At 42.5% G+C, this 26,860-nt stretch overlaps 2 protein-coding genes across 3 annotated transcripts; one reads left to right on the plus strand and one right to left on the minus strand.

The window, feature by feature from the left end:
- Nucleotides 1-2,156: 2,156 nt before the first annotated feature.
- Nucleotides 2,157-17,787, minus strand: zc3h7bb (zinc finger CCCH-type containing 7Bb). Its single transcript, XM_028566940.1, has 22 exons — nucleotides 17,769-17,787; nucleotides 17,297-17,358; nucleotides 17,139-17,175; nucleotides 16,625-16,822; nucleotides 14,157-14,315; nucleotides 13,751-13,891; nucleotides 13,607-13,649; nucleotides 13,267-13,502; nucleotides 11,676-11,970; nucleotides 10,523-10,581; nucleotides 10,271-10,370; nucleotides 8,417-8,578; nucleotides 8,073-8,278; nucleotides 7,885-7,985; nucleotides 7,578-7,759; nucleotides 5,530-5,609; nucleotides 5,458-5,467; nucleotides 4,932-5,088; nucleotides 4,558-4,663; nucleotides 3,997-4,105; nucleotides 3,659-3,792; nucleotides 2,157-2,965 (listed from the first exon to the last, which is right to left on the minus strand). The coding sequence occupies exons 1-22, from the start codon at nucleotides 17,778-17,780 to the stop codon at nucleotides 2,930-2,932; spliced, it is 2,625 nt and encodes an 874-aa protein (XP_028422741.1). The 5' UTR covers nucleotides 17,781-17,787; the 3' UTR covers nucleotides 2,157-2,929.
- rangap1b (Ran GTPase activating protein 1b) lies at nucleotides 17,266-26,648 on the plus strand. Of its 2 annotated transcripts, none has more exons than XM_028566939.1 (16): nucleotides 17,266-17,364; nucleotides 19,479-19,597; nucleotides 19,735-19,862; nucleotides 20,012-20,071; nucleotides 20,530-20,709; nucleotides 21,146-21,280; nucleotides 21,547-21,705; nucleotides 21,788-21,901; nucleotides 21,990-22,089; nucleotides 22,724-22,808; nucleotides 23,220-23,388; nucleotides 23,555-23,638; nucleotides 23,788-23,890; nucleotides 24,022-24,110; nucleotides 25,039-25,160; nucleotides 25,284-26,648. In XM_028566939.1, exons 2-16 carry the CDS (start codon nucleotides 19,486-19,488, stop codon nucleotides 25,375-25,377), a joined length of 1,734 nt encoding a protein of 577 aa, XP_028422740.1. In that variant the 5' UTR covers nucleotides 17,266-17,364; nucleotides 19,479-19,485; the 3' UTR covers nucleotides 25,378-26,648. The 2 variants fall into 2 exon arrangements, with proteins under 2 accessions (XP_028422740.1, XP_028422739.1); XM_028566938.1 differs by lacking the exon at nucleotides 17,266-17,364 and adding an exon at nucleotides 18,998-19,148.
- The last annotated feature ends 212 nt before the right edge of the window (nucleotides 26,649-26,860 follow it).

Below are 26,860 nucleotides of genomic sequence, written 5' to 3' on the forward strand. Positions count from 1 at the left end.
ATAGAATAGTCAATAGATAGCAATCATTATTGTCATCATATTCATCATAATACTAGGAGAAGTAGTAATACGATCCCTCAAAGAAGCTAATACTTGGGCTGTTCCAGACGAGGGCTCACTATCAACAATCCCCAAAACCGCTGCCGAGTGACCAGCAAAACTGACCTGAGATCTGTATTTTTGGGCTTAGCCCAGGCTGGGATGTTCCGTCTAAATCGTGATTGGGCATGAAGTCTGTTTTTAAGACCTGGATAATTTGTGTCGCAACCATTTCTCTTTTTTCTATTCATCCACTGACAAAATGGAATATCACAAAACAATCATACACTATACTGTGGTTTTATAATCTTTTCTACAAGTAATATATCTCGCCTTTACATTTATTTTTTTTAACGTTCTGCTCCAATTTTCCATAATGTTCTGGTTGAGTGTATGTCAGTATTTTGGGAATTGAAGCCATTTGTTGATTTTATGCCAAGGTCACTCTGGATGGATAGGATAATTGGTCAAAATATAGGGTGCAGCTTCTCGGAAGTTTGGCCTAAACACTGCAGAACACTGCTGATTCTGTACATCCAGTGTAGCTGCTGAACTTGTAAACAAAGAAGAAGAAAGAAAAAAAACTCAAGTTGGGCGACTCTCGATTTCTTCCATTCTTCTCTCAGTGTAAAATATTTAACCCTCAAATCAATCTCTGCATCAACCTCTTCATACAAACCCCTTCTGGAACAACCCACACAATAGGAAAAATTACCAAAAAAAAAGAATCAATAAAAAAAAAAAAAATTCATCTAGTCATCTAGTTCAGCGATACATGTCATATAGCAATACCTCAATAAGAAGTTCTTCTATGTAATCAATACAGGTTTTCAGGTTATATATTTATTAAGCTTAACTGCTAAGTTATCAATTATTATTAGTAGTATACCATTATTTGTAAATATGTATAATATGTGTGTATATGTATCTGAATATAGACATACCTCCATTGTGTCTCCGTCCACATTAAAGGCTAGGATAAGATGGCATCCTGCCTCTGTGTGTATGCGCGTGTGTGTGCACGTTTTTGCATGCGTGTTCGTTGCATGTTAATGTATTGTTCATAGGCACAACATGTGGTGAGAATGGTTTACCTGTCTCAGGCTCGCAGGTTTCCCTTAATGAAAAATGTTGATATATTAGGAGCTACTGATAGCTATCAGGAACATAACATTTGTATAGTATGAGGAACACGGCTTTCCATTTGAAGGCCAGGATTGGTTTTCAGTGAAATAATGACCCCAGTTCAACTGAAGAAGTGGCAACTTGCCCTTACTTTCAAATTATCTTTAATGATCTCACAATCAACTATAGAAAAATATATTCTTAATAATCCTCCATTCTTTTCATTAGTCATTTTCTCCCAGCACTTAACGCTTTAAATTATCCTTTTTCCTTTAACGATTACAAAACTCATCTTATTTTTTTATTTTTTTTTTTACAACTGAAGTCTTCTAAACATGCCGTATTTTCACTTTGCTTCAATCCGAGTGAGGTCATTATTTCTTAATGGGCATCTGATGCTGAGAGCAGCTCTAGCCAGGACTGTACGTGTGCTGCAGTCACTTCTCTGTAGCCCTCCAACACCAGCGTCACATCTCTGTCAGCTGCTTCCCACTAGCTTACAGTACACGATGGAGAACAGCCCCGTGGTGGCTTTGGCAACAATTGCTTTGAGCCATTGGCCATGTGTACTTTAGCAACAAGTGATTAGTTAAGACCTTTTTGTTTTTACATTGTCAGCCCCCCAACTCAACCTGAGGGGAGCTGACATTCAGGCCTGCTTTGATTCACGTGGACACCGGCTGACAACTACTACAAGGTAATAATGGGAGTGAGTGTACGTGTCTGTGCTCGTCCCATGCAGGGACGGTTAGTCTGATCACATAACCAGCTATCACGAGGCCTTCTTATATTTATGGGGGAAGGGGGCTGTCATGTTACACAAGTTTGAATTAGGGCGTGTGAGTATACTTGCATACATTCCACAACCACAGCAACGTTTTAAATGACTAATTTCATAGTTTTAAAGGCCCATGCAGGCATTACATTCATAGCGTTCTACCAATATGGCAGACAACATAAGTAAGTACAACAACCCTTCGAAAAAAAAAAAAAAAAAAAAAATGCGCTACAAATTATTAATCTCCAGAAAGTTATTTTGACCCTCTCGAAATATTCCCATGGAAAGGAGAGTAGAATTTGGTTGTCACGCAGCTTAACGAAGAGTGTCCACCAAGAACCTCTTTTTTTTGTTTTTTTAAACAATACTTTCTTTAGTCTCCATTGCCATCAACAGCACTGTGGACTTGACACTCCAAAGTTAAAATTACAACTTTAAGCGTAGGAGTACCAGGCTTTAATTCAGTTTTAAATTTTCACCAAGCTAAATTAAAGAGCTGCGACCAGCGCGCCCACCCAAGAATTGTTTCAGTGGTTGTGGTTTCTAACAAAGAAAACAAACAAACAAAAGTGGTGCCTGGTGAACACGGATATACAGTCCAAAGAGCACTAGGGAATACTAGTTGATCATTTTAGTCAGAGCAAAACTAGTTGTCTGTGGAATTTCTGCGGTATAATCTGCTAAAGAGTGTAACTGCAGGTAACACAGGTGCCCAGTCCTGTATTTTCACTTACAAAGCTCTCTCTTCGTGTTAAGCGGTGCCTGTGATTTGTGTATCATGTGCTGTGTTGAAATGTTTGTGTGTGTGTGTATAAATATATACGGGGCTGGGTGTCCTACTGCTCTCACACGGCTGGAAAGATGTTAGAGGAGGTCAGACTGGCGAAATGACACACTGTTTAGTTGTAGCTGGTGTGGCAGGCCTGTCTCTCTGTCTCTGTCTGCAGCTCAGCGGCGATCAGCTGCCTCTAGTCACCACAGCAACACTCAGAGATTATCTCCATCTGACAACCGCCGGCCTCCCTGAAACGATACACAGCTCTTCAGTTAAACTTACCAACAATCATGTCTACTAAGCTAACAAGGAAGCAGTCAGCTACTATAAAACGTACATATAAAAGATCTCCAAGTCCTTTAAATAGAAGGTTCTATATGCAAATTTGTTATTTTTTTGAATTTCTTCTGATTCATCTGTACTGTAATAATGCAAGCAACAAGCCAGAGTTAGCTTCTACTAACCTCTAAGTTACAAGGCAGAATCTTATACATTACTAACCTATTGTTCATTTTGTGATAAAAGCACCAAAATTGGTCACATATATTTCAATATATTTAGAAGAGATTTGGATATTGGGCCACTGCAGATTAGTATTATTATGACCTTGGCAGCCATTTTCCAAAATGGCTGGTTACTTGCATAGAACACTTTGGCGTAGATGCTAGATCGTATCCCCTAGACTTGTTGACGCCAAAGGACATGCCTTGTGGCCTGCCTAATTCTGCCTCCGATTGGCTTGAATTCCTAACCAATCCCCACTGCTCATGCCTAAACCTAACCACTAATATAAAATAAAAATACTTATAAATCAACATCATCAGATTCTTACTGACACATCAGTGGAGAAAAGTAATGTGCAATATTCACATGATACTCTGGCCACTCAAAAGAGGGGAGGGGCAGGTTAAATCGCTGATGAAAGTGTTATAAGCACTCACCATGCTTTCTGTGTAATCTGCTGTTATGGTGACCTGCTTGTCCTCTGGGGGCGGGGTCACAGTAGAGCTATCCGTACGTCTACTCTGATTGGTCAGCTGCAGCCACAGTTCATACATCTGTTGCATGTCTCTCACTGCAGAGAAGTGACGGTGAGAAAGAAGAGAAGAAAACCTCAGTAACTTCTGATGCAGCGTGTTATGCACTTCAAAAGTCAATGTAATTTATCGTGCCATGTAGTGGTGTCCAAAAGGATTCAAAGAAAATCTGATTTGAGGAGTAACATGGTTACATTTAGAGCTAAACACACATTTGTATAATGAAAATCTCAGGAGCTTACAGCTGTTGTTCTTCATGTACGTCCAAACATCCCTCTCCTCCAGACTGTGAGCAAATGAGCAGTTCCCAATATAGTGGCACTTCTTCTGCTTCATCACATGCACACACATCTGGATGTCACACAGGCATAAGTTACAGTGTTACAGTGAGGCCGACAGCATTGCAACAGACTTTCTCCATTGGATTTAATTAAAATGTAATTCTAAATTGTGAAAATGTCACTTTGTTGTTGTCATTTATGTCCAATATAGGCCACAATTAACGGTTTTGGAAAAATAAGTGTTGCAATTCCTGATATACTGACAGTTTAAAATGGCTTAAATGAATTTGTCTAATAAGTAGAATATGGTAATCCGACAATTACTGTGGCATTTAACACAGCTGACAGTGTCAACATGAAAACACGGTCAAACCCACACTGGCAGCTAAAGAATAATAAGATGCTGGGGTAAGGATATTTACAACACCACCTGTCCACCAGGTTATAAAACAGAGACAACTGTACTCTGCATGTGAGAGTGGTGGAGTGCTACTGAAGAGAATCGAGTATATAAGGACTCACGTCATATTGCTGTGGATATGTGCGGGAGAAGGGGAGAGGCCGAACAACTACCCACTTCTTCTTCTCAAATGATTTCACTAGCAGGACTCGACGCTCCTTCGTCCAGCTAAGAAGACAAGAGAGCCAAAATAAAAAAATTTAACAAACACACACATTAACAGGGCTCAAAATACCATGTGCATATACGCGGTAGTGCACGTAAAATTTCATTTCATCCTTTGGCATACAACTGGGCTGCTACTGTAACAACCAGCGTTATAATGGCAGCAGATGATTATACGTCCTTAACACACAAATGAAAGTCCGTGACATGTGAACTGCCCCATTGACAATCAGCCTTATAGATCAGATTTCCCCATGGGACACGGCCTCACCTATGCCGTGCTTTGGCAGTGCAGTACTTGAGGTTCTTGTCGGGCTCGTTGACCTGTCCTTCTCTCCAACACTGGCCGCACACAAACTTCATTTTCAGGTTGAGGGGACGCCCTCTTCCCACCCCCGCTCCTAACCCTCCCACCCCCAATCCACCCACTGGGCCCACACCACCCCCACTGATGCCATCTCCCCCTACTCCTCCGCTCCCACCTCCCATTCCCCCTACTCCTCCTGCGTGTATGCTGCTGCTTGGATGGGGGACATGGATAGGCTGAAACGCACAGAAAGAGAAAAATGAGAAGTTAATCTTAATAACACATTTTTTCGTTACCCGTTTAGCCAGAATTTTATAAAAACCCCAGACAACATTTAAGTTTATTTTACACACATACATAAGATTGGTTAAGTAGGGTCCAGGGGGATAGCATGAACTTCCGTGCTCATTATGTTCTACAGGTGAAGTTCCTTCTCAGGTGAAAGGCTGGCATGTCACGTGTATCAGAAGATGTATGTAACTGTCCTCACCCCACCAGGGCTAACACAGTCAATTTGAAGCAACTCCAGCTGCAGTACAGGGGGAAACCTGTCACCTCTCACCTTCTGCTGCTTCTGTGCGTTCTGCTCCAGCCTTTGCCAGTGCCTCTTGGACTCCTGCACCATCTCTTCGTGGGTGATACCTGAAGGAAATATTAGGGAGCAGCTCTTTGACCCTTTACTTACTTTTATAGATACTGTTTTCTTAGTCAAACACAGCATGTATTTGGCAAGACATTATTTCAGTATTAGCAATATGGCAGACCTTATTATTAACCACAGCAACATTATGTACTAGATTACATTTTGTTACCGTTAAGAGTAGGGCTGCATGATAAAGGCCAAAATGATAATCGCGATTATTTTGATCTATATTGAGATCACGATTAATTCTCACGATTATTTGTTGATTTTAACCAAAACTAATTTTATTGTCACATAGGCTAATTATAACTGCTATCACATCCATATTGTGCTACATTCCTCCTTTGTTGAAGGATGCTATGAAGCAGTATGCCATTTCAGCTGTTGTGGGACCGCTTTCCACACATGTGTATTTATGGTATCTACCGGACAAAATAGCAACGCGGATTACGGTGCCACTTAAATGTCTGCGTTGCGCTCTGATGCTCCAAAACAGACGTTAGAGGCAACAGAAACATTGCTGCATGTCACGGTAGTAAACACTAACACGTTACACAGCAGGTAACGTTAGCCTACCATTAGTTAGCTACAGTGAACACTAATAACACTTTATACAGCAGGTAACGTTAGCCTACCGTTAGCCAGTCCCTCCAGAAAAACGTGATTATGCGATCGCATAATTCAATGCATAATCAGCCAAAGATTTATGGGCAAAATATGCAGTGCTTGCATGATTTCATAATCCCCGCATTTTTTGGCAAAAGTCACATATATCTTAGCAGAAAGTTGAAAAAATTTGGTTTACTTCACACAAGAGCAGCCATTTTCCCCTGTTGCCATGGGAACGTTATGAAGTGACGTAATTACGCGACATGAACATCATCGAAAAGCAGGTGTTGGAGGTTGATACTTTGAGTCTCTTAAGTTGGTATCCAATAAGAAACCTATCTTAATATCTGATGTCTACACACATTTCTTTGTTTAAGTGCTCCTGCTGTCTATATTATTAACGATTTTTGAAAGTCTGTCTCTTTTGTATCTTTTATTTCCCTCTGTTTAGACTATTACTTTTATTTTTACTTTATTATATTATATTATTTGTATATATTTTTGTATCTTATTTGTTTACTTATTGCAATGACTGAATATCTGTAAACTATTTTTGGAAATTAAGTTAAAAAAAAAAAGCAGGGTGTTGGGGGAATCACTTTTTCATCAAACCGCAGTTTTTGCAAGTTCCCGCAATTTCATCGCATAAATATCCCGCATATTCCATCGCATTTATTAAGAAAACGTGCCGCATAATCAAGGATTTTTGCCCGCAACAATCACAAACAAACTCTGTGTTTTTCTGGAAGGACTGGTTAGCTACAGTAGTAACTGGATTAAACACGGCTAAAATGCTGACAGCTAAAACGGTGTAGTGGGACTGAATTTCACTATAGAGGATTCCAGCAGCAGGACGTACAACAGTCTGCCGCTAAAGCTATGAGCTAACAGACAAACTAGCACTGGTCACTGCTGTTGTCTGAAAAACAACACCGACGGGACAGAAATGTTGCGTTTACTGGTAAACTGGTAAACCTTGGGACCGACTTATGACCGACTGCTATCCGTTGTGGAATTTTCCTCACGTTACTCTGTCCTCTGTGACTGACTACATCTAGAAACTAAGCTGTGCGGTGCAGGGAACAACTCTGATTGGCTCATGGAGGCACGTGATCAGACAATGGTTCACGGAGTTTTGGAGAAAAAAAAAAAACTTTGATACAGAGCATTCTATGAACGGATCAAATAATTTTAAATATCGCTCGATCACGTGAATTTGATTGTGGGAAGCCAAAATCGTGATCGTGATTAAAATTCGATTAATTGTGCAGCCCTAGTTAAGAGGATAAATGTTTTCATTTCATTCGCAATATTTTTCGTCAAATTGAAAAGACAACTGTTGTGTGTGTTCTACCCACCAGTATCCTGCTGCAGGACCCAGCATTTGAGCTCTATGACGGAGTGAGCAAAGGAGCAGCTGTCCTCCCGCTGGCAGCCGTAGCGAACCTCGTGGCGACACACGTCAAACTGGCAGAGAGGGTGCAGGGGACGCACCTTACTGTAGCGCACGTTGGCTGACCTCACCACATGCACCAGGCACCTGCAGCCGATAGATCATAGAATTGTTTACAAGCCAACAGACGGAGTTTTATCACACCGTTATTAAACCTAACCAAACTGACACTTTCTTGAGCAAAACGAAGACAGAAACTCCTTTCCACTCACTTGTTGTCGTCAAACGGGTGTCGAGCTGTGAGGTTTGAGCAGACTGCTAAGTTTTCTTTGCTGCGCTTGCTAATGATGCGAGGCTTGCTGTCAAAACATTCCTGTTGAAAGACGAGAGAGATGCATAGAAGTCAAGGTCTTGTTCAAATGCTCCCAAAGGTGAATGTTTGATGAGACTGTGGTCCCACCTCACAGAGGAACATGAACATGCCCATGTGGAGCTGCAGCAGTCTGGTGACGCTGAGAGCCCGTCTCTCTGTGCTGCCCAGCGGATCGAACAGCAGCTCTCGGCTCAGTGCGCCCTTCCTCTCCTGGGTCCACACGTCAATCTCCTCCTGGCAGTAAGCAAACGTACAGTTCTCCCCATACTGGCACTCCTGACGCTCCTGCACCTCTGTAGGACCAAGGAATAGTAAGTTATTATACAACTTTCGCAATATTTCAAATCAATTTGGCTGTTGGGGCCATTTCCAAAATAGATTTTACCACCTTCAACAGATATTCAATTGTTGCATGAGTAATTTATACATACCTTTACATAGTACAAACGCCCCCAGAAAGTTGTTCCGTGCAGGCCGTGGCCGGATCCTCTTCCAAGTGGGGTCATCTGTGTTTTTGAGGCGGCACAGCAGCACATCCCTTTTGCAGCGGTGTGCTGCCTCCGGCTGATACTTGTAGTCCATCACTCGCGGGCCTGTGAACCAGAGAAGGAAAGAGAAGGTTAAATGATCCTGTAAAACAAGTAAGCCCTTTTGTAAGATGTGATACATTCTGTGAATGATGTTGCAATTCCACCTGCGCAGTAACAGAGGCCGATAAATGCCTTTAATCGACTTCAACGTTACCGATATCGTCCCCAAGGGAAAATTTGTGGTGCAGACAATTAGACACACAGCACAACATAAAGACAACAAAAGAAGGTGATCCACATAAAGTCAGGCACTGAATAATAAGTACATGGAATACAACCACACATTTACATCATTTAAAAAATAGTTGGTTTTATTTTATTTCATACTAAAAAAATACTATTCCCATCATAAAGTGCTAGTACAATACAAGTTAAATCCAGATAAATAAATCCAGTCATCTATTTAACCCTAATAAATCACTAATCAAATCTGAATAAAATCTAAGCAGCAACTAAAACCATCACTACAAATCTAAACCAGTAAAATCATAAGACTAAAACAGAGCCTAATGCCCTAAAAAGACACTAATAAATAAAAGAAATCCAACCAATAAAAGATCTTAGCAACCAGAATTGACACACGAACATTTCATCATCATCGTCGTCGTTATCAGAATCAGGACCCAAGCATATCATCACCACCTACAGCCCTGGCCACACCTCAGACACTCATCTGTACCTGTTGCTCTTGACTGGAGAAAATCTGAAGCGGGAACCAGAGGGGAGTAGCTGAAACTCGGAGGAAAGGGAATGGACACTGACTGACAGGATGGATTTAGTTTTTTTTTTTTAATCACTTGTCTATTGTACAGGTCCGTGAGGTTATTTTGCCGAGGAGGTTGCTGCTAATCTTCACTATTTTAGATGAGATACATTCTGTATTCAATTGTTGTATTCATAATGACTAAACATCCCTTGAAAACAACGATTAGATATGTCACATTTAATGCACACAGTTGGTGTGCTAACGAAGACGGCAATGCTATTAGAGATGCACCGATTACAACTTTCTATGCAAATTACGATTTCCATTGAGTTAGGCCAGCCGATACCGATTTTAGCCAATTCCAATTTAATTTTTTCTAATCACTTTACAGCACACGCAAATATTTATTTTCTATCTTTTCTTTAACAGAACATTTTGCACAGAACATAGAACATTTTTTGAACAGATAATGGATCACTATAAAATAGAACTATATAAATTACTCCTGGTGTGGGAAATTCACACACATTTAAAGTGCAATGTTAGAACCATTTTCTTTTTTTCACATCCAATATCCAACTTAAAAAAAAATTATTTTGGTTTTTGGTGTCGTCCCTCCACGCCTTACTTTTTCCTTGCAGGTGTTGCATAGTGCAAACTTGTTATCTTCTGCACACACGCTGAAGAATTTCCAAACAGCTGACATGTTGCAGGTTAATTCACAAGGTTCCCTATGCGTGCGAGAATAGCGAGCGGGTACGCGCCACAAATGGCAGAAAAGTTGAGAGAAAGGAAAGAGAGACTGTGCTGTCGCGTCCGCGTGCATCCTTGAGAACTATAACTCGTACAGTCACCAGTCAAGGCCGAGCACGTGAAAACCGGCCAATTCCGGTCACCAGCCGAGATCCCACTGTAAACATTTGTCAAAAAGGAGGGACAACAGTAGCTGGTCAAAGGCTAGTAAGAGAAAGTCTGCAACATTAACTGACCTATTCGGCTGTAACAGGCATGACAGGCCTGCCGAAACTCATGTGTGGCTGCCAAAGGATTCCTGGAGAGCAGAGACAGGTTGGTTCCTGCTGGACCATTCTGAAGAAGAAAGAAAGGCTAATTAGCGGCAGTTATGATCCATGGTTATGTTCAGAAATGGCTGCTAATTAATACAAAACCGTACAAATTTACTGTACCATGTAAAAGCAGTTTGTACCGCAAGAGCTGATGCAATTGTGTGCGTTACTCACTGCATGTGCAGCACTGTGGTTGCGCATTCCAGGGATGAAGCTGTGGCACACTCGTCCCCCTGAAGACCACAGACACAAGGACACACACTGCTGTCAGATCCCATATCGTAATGATGCCGACTCACACTGCCTGCTGCTGACGCACTTCTCAGTTAAAGCCAACTCCCTAGGAACTCTGCTCTAGTAACTAAGCAAGAGCAAGCTAACACATTGCAATGGGTCAAAATGTGTGTACAGTAAAAAAAATAAAATAAAAAAATAAACAAATTACATTATAGGCATGCTTATCATTAAAAGATAGTTTCAGTAAACAACAGTACTGTGTGCAAAGCTAAAGGTCTATATACACTTTTTTTTTTATTTATAGAAATTTTAAATTATAGGTACACTAAAGGTCTTTGTCATATGTCGTGCGATTAGTTCCCACGTCAATACATTTTTTTCCAAACTGTTGTTGCGAAAACAGCTAGTTATATGTAAAAAAATCAGACATTGAACAGCCCCATATAGACAAAATGGCATGATCCTCATTTCATAACGCCTCTGCAAAGATTCGACTGTGAGATTGGGGTCATCCCTTGTTTGAACCATCATGATAAAGATATACTTCATAAGATTTCCAATGATTGAAGTTTAAAAATATCCAACATTAAGTTTAAAAATGTCCAACATTATCTCTCTCATCTAGCATCTAGTTCAACAACCAACATGCCAAGACGGCTCAGTGCAACATAAAAAAATAAAAATAACTGCTTTCCATAAAGGTACTCTACGCGATGTTGGGTGACGTTACTTCTTGTTGACGTTCAAAGCCTTTTAAAACAAAACAAGACTAGCTCGCCCCTCTCTCCTCCTCATCCAATCCCTTCTCCCTCCCTTCCGTGCACTAACCCCCCACCCCCAAATCCTTCTAGTTGGTTATTGGCTGAAACGCTGGAACACTGTTTGTGTATGCTTCGTGGTGCAGGTTGGCACAGATTGTTTTTGTTGCCATGTTTCATTACAGTGTGTTCTGGGGACAGGCAGCTCGCGGATAGTGAGGAAATGTTTGCTGTATGTGACAAAAAATGTTGAAGCCTAAAAAATGCGTGACAACGCTTAGAGCACCTTTAAATGAGATAAAAACACATTAAGATATAGACTCTTTGCTCACCAGGGAGAGTGTACTCAGACAATGAGTCCAGCCCGCCAGTGGCGACTCCTGCCTTTCCTTCTCCATCCGTGACCCCTGTGGGGAAGCCTCCCAGGGCGTCCTGCGCCTGGGTGGAGCCCTGGTCCCGCTGGGCCAGCGGCGAGTAGGGCTCCAAAGCGGGCATGTCACTGATGGAGGAGCCGAAGAAGGCTGGGTGAAGCTGGGATGACGGGGCTGGAAGGTTCGCGGAGTATGGAGGCCGAAGACCCACCGCCGTGTTGGGGAGGTTGGTGGGGATAGCACCCTGGACTGGACTCTGGAACAGGAGACAAACGGAGACAAAACGTTAAGCTGGTTCAAGATGAGCCAGGTCTGCGCAGAATCGATCACCGGCGATCGCTGCCCAATGCATGCCGGTTAGATTTGTGTCCGACTCGATCCCGACTTGCTCTGACGTCATGCACACGTGGGCAACGATAACCTCACAAGATCAAGGCGGCCGCAGTTCTGAGACGCAGGCAGTGCAGTTGCTTTTCACCGACTGCAAGACCCAGGCGGACCCAGGGCATGCTGGGAAACGCCAGCCTCTCAGCTGACTGGTTCAGAATCGACTCAACATGATGACGTTTGATGTAAACTTTTCATTGATTTTGGGGATTTTAACTGCTATTTGTTAGCCTAGAAATCTAGACTTCCCCTAGTGGCAGCAAATTTATTTGGCAGCCAGGGGGGTCTAGGCACTCTCCGTTGACTTTCAAGCTGCAAAACCCAATTCACATTGTGTATAGAGTCGGTGGGCGGGGCTTATGGCTGCTGCTGCTGCTTGGAACAGCGGACTTATGGAAGACTTGGAGTTAAGCTTTTCTTTGATAAAAGAACAAAGAACGGCACAGAAATCATTCTTAAAAAAGGAAGATGTGTTCGGAGTTTTGCCGACCGGATACGGCAAAAGTTTAATCTATCAACTAGCTGCGCTAGCTTATTGTTGCTGTGCCTGGTTGTAGCGCTATCCTTTTACGTGCAGAGGGAATTTGAAAGACAACCGTTTATCCCGCCCCTCGGATCGAGCTCAGTCAATGGTGAGTTCCCAGACCCTACATCTGGATGTGGGTCTGGCTTGTTAGGCTAGCTATTTGTCTGATTTAAAATTAGATTCTGTACAAACCACATGTTGTGTGGCTGGTAGTTACGTTTAGAAGTCAGAGAGACTAAATCTGTTCAGATTACGGATCATCTACAGTCTGTTGTTAATTAAAATCAGCAACAGATCGCATGTAGAGCATTTTGAGATCTACTCTGTCATAATAAAAACAACTGGAGATTGTGTAGGAGCTGATATATGGGTCTGATAACATTTTATTAAAGCGTAATCGGACCACAGTGTTTCTGTCACTTCCTGTTCAGCCTGAAGGCTGCTGGAATCGGCTGGAAACTTGACAGTGGATTTTTGTCACCGCCCCCGGCTGCTCCCGCCTGCTCTCATCCACTTTATAGGCGAGGCACAGTTCATCTTGAACGAGCCTATTACTTCATGTAGAGGGAGTTGAAGTCAACCCTACTAAAAACAGATGTATGCCTGTTGGTTGTGGCTCAAACTCCCTCCTTCACTCACCTCACTCACTTTCTTGGGAATGCACTCCAGCAGACTGTCTAACTCATCCTTGAGGACGCTGTTGCATTCATCCATGTGCTCCGACACAGGGACGGAGTATGGCATGGGAGGCAGGCCCTGGCTGCTGGGGCTCTCTGACAAGTCGGTGCATGGAGTCACAGGCGTCGCCGGGTCATCACTGACCGGAATGGGTGTGGCCAAAGGAGCAGGGATGCACTGCGCATTGGACACGTCAGCTAAAAAGGAAGAAAAGAGCGACGGAGATAAGGAAATTAATATGGGAAACAGATGAAGGTCTGGGTAGGAGTAGACATGTTCAGGGCGTGCCAGTTGGTCATACCTTGTCCCATGTCCCCCAGGGATTCCAGCCCATTGGAGGACATCTGAAGAAAGAAAGGGGAAAAAAAAAAAAAACACAGACATGATTAGCCTCTCATTCAGTCATCGCAAGTATGTAGCTCTACACTGCGACAACAGCACCCACCTCTCCTGTGGGTGGGGAAGTCTCCCCATGACTCTCCCCTTCTGTGGCTGTGGACTCCGTCTGTGGGCTGACATAAGCCTTACGGCCCTTCAGGCCTAGTTTATTGGCCAGATCCTGAGCTAGGTCACTCACCTGCCTGTCCTGGAAGATGAATCACGAAAAGAAGTCCCACTTACCATTCGCTTTAAGTAAACTTTAATGAGGAGCAAAATTTAGTCCAAGTCATTAAATAAATCCTAGCCGTGACTTAATACGTATACTGAAATGAAATATTCTATTCAAAATCTGCATTAACTCACCATCACTATTAACTCATTTCCTGAGGTAATCTTTCATTTTAAACTACATCTTTAAATCATGTGGGGAAAAGTCATTTGTAATCATAGTTTCAGTGTTGATGACATACGTGTGGTGCAGTGAGGAGACATTTGGTTCCACACTCGTAGGCCTCCCGGAGTCGTCCCAACTCTCTCAGGCAGATCGCTTTGCGGTACAAAGCTCTGCAACTGCCTTCTGACACACACAGTGCACTGTCACAGTCCTGAACACCGCGCTCGTACTCCCTCTGAGATCGAGAAAACAGAGATATACAGTAAGAGCAAAGGCTATGGAATTTAAGAGCCATTTTACAAGGAACAAAAAAACTGTTTCCACCTGGTATTAAAATCTGTCCCCCAAGAGCATGCATTTGGTGCGACAGTGGCGAGGAAGCGGTTGTGATTGGTGTAAAGCCCGCCTCAGCGGTTGTGATTGGTGGCCTTGGATTTGGTATACAAAGACTTGGATTTCGTTACAAAGGTCTTATATTGTTTGCCTTTCGTAGGATTAAGTTCATACCGTAACAAAATTAACTGTTACCAATGTAGGCTAATTAAAAACTGACCGTCACCCGTCGCTGGACGCACCGGAGGACCGAGACACAAAACACGCCTCTCTGACCGGTACCGGGGGGAGGGGTGAACTTAAACTGAGTGAAGGATGTGCGGCTTCATTAATCTGCTCGGTGCGTCTTAACAAACAGAGCAAGCAGCCGCCAGACTCTAACATCTGTTGATCCGTGCAGGACTTCACTGTGGGCGGACTGTTTAGAGACGATGTGACCGGCAGGTAACGTTAAAGGTTCGCTGCTACTGTAGCAGAGCTGCAAGGAAACTCAAGTGTCACACATTGAGCGTGACTGTCACGCAATCCCGCCACACATTGTATTTCTCACGCGGAAAAACTATTTATTACATATTTAATATTCTGCAGCGCCCAGAAGTTTTCTGGTGCGCCGCTCTCACTATGGAACTGACAGGAATCAAGCGTGTCTTTCCTGGAGTTCTTAGTCAAGCCTGCCACTTATCAGCCATCAAAAAAAAAAAAGAAAGGGGCTATACAATAGCCAATCAGAAAATAGTACTATTGTATCTGGGTAAGATTTAACGCAACAACCAATGAGAAAAAAAGCATAGAGCAGCGTACAGACACTTCCCTAAACGTTCCCAAACAGGGCTCTGAGTCTGTCAGAAGGTCTGAGATCTACCGTATCAGCACAGCAATCACGTAATGCACAGCAGACTATGATGCAGGTAGATTATTTTATAGGTTTTTTTTTTTTTAGGTACTTTATTTTTCTCAAAATATCATGACTCCTCCAAATCTCAGAGAACACATATATATTTTGAATGTGCAAAAAGTTTTGAACATGAGCAGAAATCTTGCTCAAAACACATCTGAAATATTACAGTCCAGGGGTGTATTAATTCATTAAAATTAATGAATTTATCATTGAGGTGAATAATTGTCATATGCGCATTTAAGGAGGTTACTTCCTCAACAAAAGTTGTCACTGCCTGTCCTTAAAACTTGAGAGCCCTGAGTAAATGCTGTACTGAGCTGTGTGTTTTCAGTGTTAAACACTGCTGCAGCTATTCATGCACGACTGTTGTTGGTGATCTCCAGAGGTGGAAGACTTACTCACATCATGTATTTCAGTAAAAGTAAAAAAAAAACAGTGTTGTAGAGTTACAAATTGTCAGTTACAAGTCCTGCATTCAACTTAAGTAAAATATACTGTACTTAAAGTACCAAAAAGTAAAAGTGCTCATTATGCAGTGTAATATATCTTATATTATTGGATTATATTATATTATTATGCCACATCATATCTCTGTGAGATGGGCTTTTCAGCTGTTGCTTCACTGAAAACAAAGTACAGATCTCAGCTGAACATTGAGCATGACTTGAGAGTAGCAGTATCAAGCCTGCAAACCCAGTTTGAGAAATTGTGCAATGCAAAACAGGCTCATTGCAGCCACTAATGCAGGGATAAATAGACCTGTCTTGCCAAATTGATTTCTTTTTTTAAGAGGTTGCAAAGTGGCGCTTTTATTTATTTTCTATTTTTGAACTTGATACAAATTTTGACACCGCTGTACTTTTATTTTCTTTAATTTTGAACATGTTGTTATTGGATGTAGATTGTTAGTTTGTATTTAGATACAACTTGTTACTATACTGATACTAGTTGTTCAATAATTTGGAACAGTTTAAGCTTGTTGCGTATTTCACTAGCATTGTGTTGGGCCGATGGGGGCAGGTGGGGCTTGAAAATTCCGCCTTGTCCAAAGTGGGGAATGACCGAAAAAGTTTGAGAACCACTGCCCTAGGGGAACACCAGTAGACAGTAACCTTATTTTTTGTTTCATAAAATGTACCCAAATTCACAAATATGTAGAATATTAGGCTATTATAATAAAAAAATATATATATATTTTGTTGGTTTACTAGCAATTGATCTTTGATAAGTCAAACTAATACACATTCCCTACTATGTTTTCTATTTTTTCCACATAAGCATCTGCAAGTAACATATCCCCTCTTCCCCCTCACCGTCTGGTAGCAGGCAGCGGCCCGGTTGACATATAGGCTCTCGAGCAGCTCGTGGGGGATGACGAGGGCCTCAGCCTGAGCGTAGCGGGCAACGCTGATTCCCTCCCCATACTGCTGGGTCGCCTGACGACAGTCTCCATCTCTAAAGCAAGAATTGCCCTCATCCAGTAAGTTACACACCAACTGGGTCAGAAATGCCTGAAGGGAATGTGTAGAGAGAGGTCAAAGAGAGATTGAATAATAAGGGGAAAGAAGAAGGGAGTGAGAAGGTTGACATGAAAACAAATTATAGGAAGGTGAAAAACACAGAAAGAGAAGAAAAAGAGGGGAACAAGAAAAGAAAGAGAGAAAATTTAGGACAAGATAAATCACAATGTCTGAGCTCTAATTTACATCTAGGTCCAGGAGATAATAAAACAAAATGTGAGTATTGCCAATGTGAAATCTCTGAGTACTGGAGCACATTGTTGATAAAAAGTGAAAGAAAAAATGGATGAAAAGGATCAATGCAAACCTCATAACTCTCTGGCTCTGGGAAAGGCAATGATGACCTGTGGAAAAAAAATAAGAAGCTGTCTTTGCTCTCCATATACAAGGGGTGTGCACTTTTCTCATGATACCTCTAATTAGTTGTAACGAGGCATTAAAAGTCAATATTATTTGTGCACTTACTGGATAAAGCTCATGGCTTTCTGAATTTCCTCTCTTCGTTTCTGGCGATCATGATCCATAGCCTGAAGGTAAAGACAAGGTTGACTTGCAACAGTTTAAAACTACACTTATTAACAGCTTTGATATACCGTATCCACACATAACATTAGTATCATGATGGATAAGGCTATATTCTGCAGCGATTAAAAACCTTTGCAAACCCGGCTAACTACTTACAGTCGTCCTGGACAAGCCAAGGCCTGCCACTAAAACACGCTAAGCAATCATCGGACTTGCGTAAACAAACAGCCGGGATAGCTAACGATGAAGCTGGCTAGTAGTTATCGTTAGCATTTAGTTATATTGAAGATGACACAGTTCGCCAAGAAGTAACGTTATTGACACATAGCTACGTTACATTGCGGACAATTTTAGGAGGGGGAATCTGAACGTCAGCTACAACGTTAGCCATAACAATTTGGAAAAGTATAACCTTAGCTGACATGCAGGTCAGCTCCAACGACTGTATCGTTAAACGTACGTTCAAATACACAACTTACTATGGTAGATAACGTTAACGCTACCTGGGTTTACCTACCGGTACTTAGGATTAGCCAGCTAACGCTATTTACTCAGCCTGAATGCTAAGCACTGAATTTTAGCTTAATGTTAGCTAACGTTAAATAAATTAATATATCTTTCAAGTCACGTGCAAAGTATTGTTTAATTTACAGCTTACAAACAATTAGCTATTGTTGAGCTGACATAACGTTTTATGGCTACACTGCTTGTAACCCTAGTGTTAACACGGTAACTTAATTTAATACTAGTGGAACCCCAGTTAATAGCCAAAGCCCTTGTTAGCACGGCAACTCACCGAGAGTTAGCTAAGTTGCAGCGCTTTTCAGATCAGAGATAGCTTCACAGAGCGTTGGCAAAAAAAGACAGGAACAACTAGCCAAATGTCAGTTAACGTCCAGGCGCATATCTGTAAGTATAGTGTCCCTGTCATTTGTATGTGGACGGAGAACGAGTTTCTCTGCGCTACGGCTGCTGTTGGATACTGACCGGCTGCTAACTAGCTAGCTAACTGTTAGCTGTTTCGGTGAGTGCAGTATCGCAACAAGTTTCCAGAAGAAGTATGGCCACAAGAGGGCAGCAGAAACTGTCACTGTTCTGGTTGGGCTTCGTTTTCATGTGCAGTGTGATGGGAAAAGTAGTAACGTTAGGACTACCACAGTGTACAAATACGAAATTACAGTTTTAGGCTGAATGTCGCCTAAATAAAAATGCAGAAGTAAAATGCAAAAGCATAATCACCAAAATGTTCCATTTCTGAATAATGTTGAGCTAGTTAAGTGTTACACCGTGGATTATAATTACGGTTGCAATCGTGTGTAAACAGCATTTTATGTTGTAGCTAGTTGATCGAGATGTATGGAGCTCATAGGATACACTTATACTCTTGGTTCTTATATGTCAATACATAATTGTATGTAAAATACCATCAGAAAAAAGGCCCAGCAGAGGACGTTCTTCCTGCACCAGTTTAAGAAGTTCAACCTGCCTCAGGAGCTGCTGATACAATTTTACTCTGCAATCATACAGTCTGTTCTCTGCACATCCATCACTGTTTGGTTTGGATCCAATAAGGTCCAGTAAAATAAAATAAAATAAAATAAATCCAAGCGGGTGATGATGACGGCTTCGAACAGCAGATGGCGGTAAAAGCACTAGCTCTGGCGTAAACAGAATCAACGAAAAAGAAACCGGGGCAACGTGACGTCACATGGTTGAGCAACCGGCGCGCTGCACGGAAGAGCGGCGTGTGTTGTGTGTTCCCTATCGTTTCCCTTGGAAATTACTCTTTGTGGTAAGGTTCGATGCTTCAGTGAGAGCTGTATGACGGATTCAACACAAAATACACGTTGTAAAGTCCGGACTTCCCAGTCACGTCCGTTTAACATTAGCTAGTGGTGTCAACGTTTCTTATGTTGCGCACTTTTGCTAGCTAACGTTAGCACCAGTGAGGCTAAATAGCTTACTGTTGTTAATAGCTCTTCTGCTGTTGTAACGACCTGTTTGTAATGTATCTACTGTCATTGAACATAAGTAACAACTAATGCACTATCGCTCATGTAACGCTAGCTATATGTTGCGAAAACCTGATCCTGTTCTTTAATGTCTGACTTCTGAAACATAGAGTCATTATGGCCTCAGATGACATTGCTCAGCTGGCTGATGCTCTTTCCAAGACCCACGTCGGGGATGGAGAGTTAAGCTATAAAGGCCTGGGACTGAAGTTGGACAACGCAGAATCAGGTCAGATTTGGAGCAGGGCAGCAGAGAGGGTCTAGTTTTTCTTTCCCTCCTTTTATTCGCCACCGTGTACTGCTGATACCAGAGGACCGGTGGCTGTTTTCTCTTCAGACCTAACAACCTGTTCTCTGTGATTTCAGTGGAGGACCTGGTCTGTGAGATAGAGCAGTACCATGGTCTGAGAGCTTTACGCCTGGAGGGGAACACTGTGGGAGTGGATGCAGCCCGGGCCATTGCCAAGGCTCTGAAGAGCAAAGACCAGCTCCAGGTACTCCGTTCATAGTTTGCATTCACAGTGAAGACACATGGGCAAGACCACACTGGTAATTTAATATAAGCCAATTCCTTCTGCCCATTGCTTTAGCAAAGAAAGACACACCACACTGTTTTCCGTTTAAAGCTCTTTGTGTCTTTCAGAGATGCTATTGGAGCGACATGTTCACCGGAAGGTTGCGCTCTGAAATCCCAACTGCCCTGGTGAGAATTTCAGCCGCTGGTTTATGCATTTTAGGATTTGTTTTGAGAGGAAGTGATGTAATATATGCCTTTTTGATATTAGAGCTTGGTAATATATCAATATCGTGATATAAGACTAGATTTTGGATATCGTAATATGACATAAGTGTTGTCTTTTCATGGTTTTAAAGGCTGCATTACAGTAAAGTGATGTCATTTTCTGAACTTGTCAGACTGTTGTAACTGTTCTATTATTTGCCTTTACCAACTTAGTCATTATATCCACATTACTGATGATTATTTATCTCATGTAAATATTTTGTGAAAGCACCAATAGTCAACACTACAATATCGTTGTGATAGAGGTATTTGGTCAAAAATATTGTGATATTTGATTTTCTCCATATCGCCCAGCCCTATTTGATATCCATTCTGAGAACATGCCTATGTCACATGTTGCCTCTCTGTGCATCCATCAGAGGTCTCTGGGCAGTGCATTAATGAGTGCAGGGGCCAGGCTAACAGAGCTGGACCTCAGCGATAATGCCTTTGGGCCAGATGGTGTGAAGGGAATCGAGCAGCTGCTGAAGAGCCCTTCCTGCCACACCTTAAGGGAGCTGAGGCTCAACAATTGTGGCATGGGGATAGGAGGAGGAAAGGTGAGTTTGTTTGACCCAACACTGTTAATTCTCTCACGCACCTCTCAAGTAATAGTACTTTTGTCCTTCCCAAATAAACTGGAAGAAAAGAAGAATGCGCTCCAGATTTACAATAAACCACCACTGCAAAAAATTTTCCACACAGATCAGGTTTTTAACCCTTGTGTTGTCCTTTGGGTCCCAGTGACCAGAAGGACAAAACAAGGGTTAATACAGCACCTTAGTGCTTGTTTGTACAGCATTTTGGTCAGCTTAAACTGTGTTTTAATTGTGCTCTAGAAATAAACTTTACTTACTTACTTTACAAGAAACAAGGTTCAGAGAGCAATTCTCAACAAAGTAAACGGAAGTACATAATCCTTGTTTTGACAACACAAGGGTTAATGCATGTTTGCATCCCAGTGCAGACTGTAACAGTGCTGTATGATTTGTGTAGATCCTGGCTGAAGCTCTGATTGAGTGCCACAGACAGTCAATAGCGCATGGAGCGCCACTCAAACTGAGAGTGTTCATCGCAGGGAGGAACCGCCTGGAAAATGAAGGAGCCAGTGCCCTGGCTAAAGCCTTTCAGGTAGGAAATAACCACCCTCAAATTGATTGACAGTATCTTTAGTGCATGGACTAACAAATCAAGTTTATATTTTGATGCTGTTGAAACTTTACATCAAAATATCTGTATAACAACTACTACAACTACTATCAGTTGAGAAAAACATTAAACAAAGTTTCAAAAAAATCTAATTATCTTTTATGCTGTCCGGATTGTGAGAAATAGCAGCTCTGTTTTGTATGTTTGAAATCTTAGACTTCTCTCTTTTTTTTTTTTTCCCATGTAAGGTGATAGGCAGCCTGGAAGAAGTCCACATGCCCCAGAATGGTATCAACTACGCAGGGGTGATGGCGTTGGCTTCAGCCATGCGACACAACCCAGAGCTCCGCCTTCTCAACCTTAACGACAATACCTTCACCAAGAGGGGCACGCTGGCAATGGCACAGGTGAGGTTTGTTCACACATTCCCAATAAGTAGTCCTAGACGTGTAGCGCGTGTGTTTGAGTCAAACTGTTTCTGCCATGCAGGCTCTGAGGCACCTGAGGAACGTTCAGGTGATCAACTTTGGAGACTGTCTGGTCCGCTCTGAAGGAGCCATCGCCCTCGCTGCTGTCCTCAGAGAGGGACTGCCAATCCTCAAGGTAAGTTCACCATCAAAGTTCAGCCTTTGTGTGCGTCTGCCTTGTCAGCAGGCTAATGACAGCGCTCTGCTATGTTTCTCGTCTTCAGGAGCTCAATCTGTCATTTGGGGAGATCACGGAGGCAGCAGCTCTAGTGGTGGCTCAGGCCGTCACAGACAAACCTCACATGGAGAAGGTGGACCTGAACGGTACGAACGCTGACTGTGGAACTGGTCTCGCTATCCATGTAAAAGTAGCACTCTCATGAGAGGTTCCCATGGCTGGGAAAACCACGGATAAGTGACGGTTTCCAAAGAATCTTCTTGGAAAATCGTTAAATGTGATATAAATGTCTAGACTGGGTAAACCCAGCCTGTTCAGCCGGCGATTTGATTGCTCAGGCTGGAAACCTGTACATTCTTCTATCCTGCTTCAGTTATAAATTTGCGGGAACCAATCACAAACTGGCTAATCCACCTGGCTCGCTATTGGCAGGTTTAACAGAATGACGAAAGAGAAGCGACCAAGCAGCTTTTTGTTTACATTGAACAAGCCGGCCACCGAAGCGCAGCAACCCGTTGATGCCGCTGTCGCTGCTACATCACCCGGATATCGGTGGTCTGATTGGTTGAAGGACTATCCAATTGCGTACAGAGTCATTTGAACTATGCCCGTTGATCACGCCTCTTGTGCAGTAGAAAATACAGAGCAGACTCCCCAGACTAATGTTCAATCTTAAAAGCTTGAGCTTGGTCTGGTTAGCCTGACTAGTAAATGTTGGAAAAGTTGTAAAATTGTGGTTAAATTAAGAGAATTTTTTTTTCAAACCTATGTGACTAACAGGTAACTGTCTGGGAGAGGAGGGCTGCGAGGCTTTGAGGGAAGCTATGGAAAACATGGACAAAGGAGACATGCTGGCATCACTCAGGTAGTGTGTGTGTACGTGTGTGTCAGTTACATTCAAGCCATTGCCAAATGAGTTGATACAAAGCTAATAAAGCCTATCAACCAGGCTTTTTTAATCGTGTGTGTGTGTGTCTGTGTGTGTCAGTGTGTGTGTGTGTCAGTGTGTCAAACGCTACTAGCAACTGCCTGGGGGTGGTGGTGCAAGATCACCTAGGGCTTGCGTGACAAGCCCTTGTTGTCATTACTTAGAATTCCTCATGGGGGCGATAGAAGCTACGAACTATAGCTTTAAGTAATCCAATGAACCTTTCCTGAAGTGATTATCTACTTCTTTTTGTACAAAAAAATCACAACTTATCTCTGATCAGCTTGGTAATTCAACAATTAAGTATATTTACTGAGGGGGAAAAACGTTCTCTTGACTTCACTTTAGTGATGATGAGGGAGAACCTGATGACGAGGGTCAGGAAGATGAGGACGACCATGAAAACGATGATGATGCCAGTGACGACTGTAATGAAGACAACGAGGACGATGGTGGACTTGTGAAGGAAAATGGAATAACAAGAAAAGACGACAGTCCTGCAAAACCTCAGAGCCCAGTAAGATGACGCGAACATTAATGCAATATACAGTACATGTCGCATACATTTTCGTGATTTTGTATTTACCAGACAGCAGGTCAGCTTGAAGTTATTCTTCTTCAGCTGTGCGTGTGTGTGTGTGTGTGTGTGTGTTTTCTGATTGTGACTTTGTGTCCACCCTCAGGCAGAGATCATGTCTTTCCTCAGCTGCCCCTCTGCAGAGAAGCTCCTTCAGCTGGGAGAGATGAGGACAAACCTGCAGCAAACAGTAGGAATTTAAAAGAAGTGAATTTGAAGTGTCCCTGCAAGTTGTTTGCTCCTCCCCCAATCTGATCCAACAGTCCATTTTTTTTTTTCATGTAATGTGTGCTGAGTTAGGTGCACAGAATGGATCAAACTCTTCTCCTTTCTCACCAGGTGGATGCTTCTGACCCACACAAGGCCGCTGATGTCCTTCTGAAAATCGCTTCTCTGTACAGCGAGGAACCAGAGACCAAGGGCGCTGTGTTTGAAGCTATTGGTGAATACAAATGCCGCTACTGTGAAGTGTTCCACTTGTGGTTTGAACACTGTAGTTGATAGATCTGACCCCTTTTACGTACGGAGACCCCTGCCATCTCATTACATGACCTGCGTCTCTGTGTCTCCCAGACGCTGTGTTGAAGAAGCTCCTCTCTGGCTCTGCCCTGCAGTCATACTGCTTCCTCTCCACGCTGCTGGTCATGATGGGAATCCTCAAGGTACAGTGCCGCTGCGGCAACCCCAATCCTGTGTGTCCAAAGAATCTGACACAGGAAAAAACGAATGGGTTGTTTTAATACAGTCAAATCACATTAAAGTTCTAGACCAGGGGTGTCAAACTCAATTGCACTAAGGGCCACAGTGGAAAAAGAGAATTGCATCAAGGGCCAGACATTGACATGCTTTTATTTCATCAAAAAAGTCAAATATCTTTGACTCAATTATTGCATGTCTCATATTGTCTTTTCACTTACAGTTTGGTCCACATAAAGCGCTGAAAAAGTTCCAAAGCCATCCTAGAATTTAGCAAATCAAGCAAAACAATGATTACATTTTCTAAGTAGGCTACCGCACAACTGACTCATAACAAGCTCTTTCACAGCCTGAATATGCTAACTGTCTGCTTCTGGGGGGATTTCTGAGTCTCAAAGTCGGCAAATTTGCCAAATTATGCTTAGTGTCGCGTAATTGCAAGTTGAAAAACGCACAACTAGATGAGCCAAAAATATATTGTGAACCTAGATTGACATGCGGGCCAGATCAGAATTAGCAAGGGGCTGGATTTGGCCCACGGGCTGTGAGTTTGACACGTGTTCTACACACAGCAACTTTAAAGGTACTCTAAGCAAAGTCGCACATTTTTTAGGCTACAACATTTTTTTGTCACATACAGTAAAGCTCTCCTCACTATCCGCGAGCTGCCAGTCTCCTAAACACACTATAAAAAAAACGCGGTCTCTGTAGACAGCCTAGGGTCCACACACGGCAACAAAAACAAAGTGGTCCAACCTGGACCGTGCAAACATACACAAACCGTGTTCCAGTGTTCAGCCAATAACTGACAAGAAGGATGGGGGGGGCGCTAGTCTTTGTTTGATATAAAAGCAGTTCCTTTTTAGTTTCCTACCTTTCTGTTCTGTGTTTCAGGGAGAGGGGAAGGTGAAAAAGGTGTCACTGGTCCCAGGTCAGCTGTTGTGTTTGGAGCACGCTGTCCAGCAGGAATACTTCCCCCAGCACCACGCCTCGCTGCTTCACGCCTTCATGTCCAAGTAGGACCTTTTTTTTCCTCTGCACGTTTTGATGCGCAACCGGTTAATAAAAGCAGCGTTGGAACAACCTGTAACCTGCACGTCACCGTGTACGTTCTGCTCTGTGTCTTTGTGAATGTGCAGGAACAGTGACGCTCTGGAGTCCTGCAGCAGTGCCAGTGAGAACCTGAGCTCCACTCTGGAGAAGAAGTGCCACGGCCAACGCTTGTCCCACTGATCAACCACTGCCAGTACCAAACACTGGGACACAGACGCACACTGTACTGACTTTAATGTCTTTACCAACAGGGAAACTTTACACTTGAACAAGGGACTCGGACAACCACTTAATGTATCTCCACTCCCGATTTGTATATTTTATGAAGGCAAAAAAAAACTGTCCAGAATGTCTTAGTTTTTATTTTTCTACTTGTGACTTATTTTTTATAGCAATAATACAAATATAGAAATACACATTAGGTAACCTTTGGGTGAATGTTTCAAGAATAAAACTGATTGTATCCTAGAGTGGAGCTTACATTTACACAATGTCAGTCTGGCACCTTTTTTGCTACTTTTGCTTTGCATTTAGTTATACGTGGTTTCAGAATTCACTGTTGGACGACGACAAAACAAGGCATCTTTTTATAGACGGGGTTCCTACGTAGCTACGGAAATGTCAGGTTTAACAGATTCCAGGTCTTGATCAATTTCGAAAACGTACAGTAAATTTTGGCAAAGAATGGGAGGTATTCATTTTTGTGATGAACGCACAGCTACAGATTTGCTGTATTTTGGGGCTTATATCGCCCATGTTCTGATATTTGATGCTGTGAAAACGTTACGGAGTGCTGAGACAAAACTTAAAAGGCCAAGTATTCATGTAAATCATACTGAGCAAAAAAAAAACCTGCAATCTATAAATCAAAAATAAATTAGTCAAAAAATCTGACTCTGTTTTGACACTTTAGTTTTTTGGCATTGCTTATTTAAAAGGAAAACCAGAGTAAGGGGAATTCAACTTTTAGGACAGCATGTCCAATCATCACATTGCTCATGAGGTCAAGTCAGAGCGCTGTGTGCATCAGACTGAGCAGGAATGGGCTGTATGCTGGAGCACCACACACACATACACACACTCACAAGCCTGAATACACAGCATGTGCGTGCATCACTGTGCACTGAGCCCAGTCAAAACAATGCAGAGCTCAGTGGGGGACCAGAATCCCTTTTACCTGATGCTTCTTTTCCATCAGTCTTAATGAAAACTGCTCTTATTTTACTGTGGTGCACTACTAGTTGAGTTTCTGATGTTGCCTCATACCCCTGCAAGTTGGGAGCATTTAAAGGGAAATAGGCTGAGAATGGAATACACTTTTATGGCATTTAGATACTCCTCTGTATAACATTAGACCATGTGGACTGCATTTTTATTGTCAGGAAAATGTTTGATTTCCTGATATGTTGTTTGTGCTGTAAGTCCTGTCAGAAATATAACTATTCTAAAAAGCGTGACTCTTAGTCTGTAAATGTGTGTGTGTGGCAGGGGTGTCCTAGTGGAGATTGAACGGGCATGACAGGGAGGTGAATTACGTAAATATCTTTACTTTCAAGCGAACTGTTCCTTTAACAGATAGCAGTGTGCAGACTCCAGAGGTGGGAGGTGGAGGTGTGTTTGTGGGGGGGGGTCAGTGAATGAAGGGATAAACGGAGTTTGTTTT

This window comes from Perca flavescens, chromosome 21 (assembly GCF_004354835.1).
Source record: "Perca flavescens isolate YP-PL-M2 chromosome 21, PFLA_1.0, whole genome shotgun sequence".
NCBI lineage: Eukaryota > Metazoa > Chordata > Actinopteri > Perciformes > Percidae > Perca > Perca flavescens.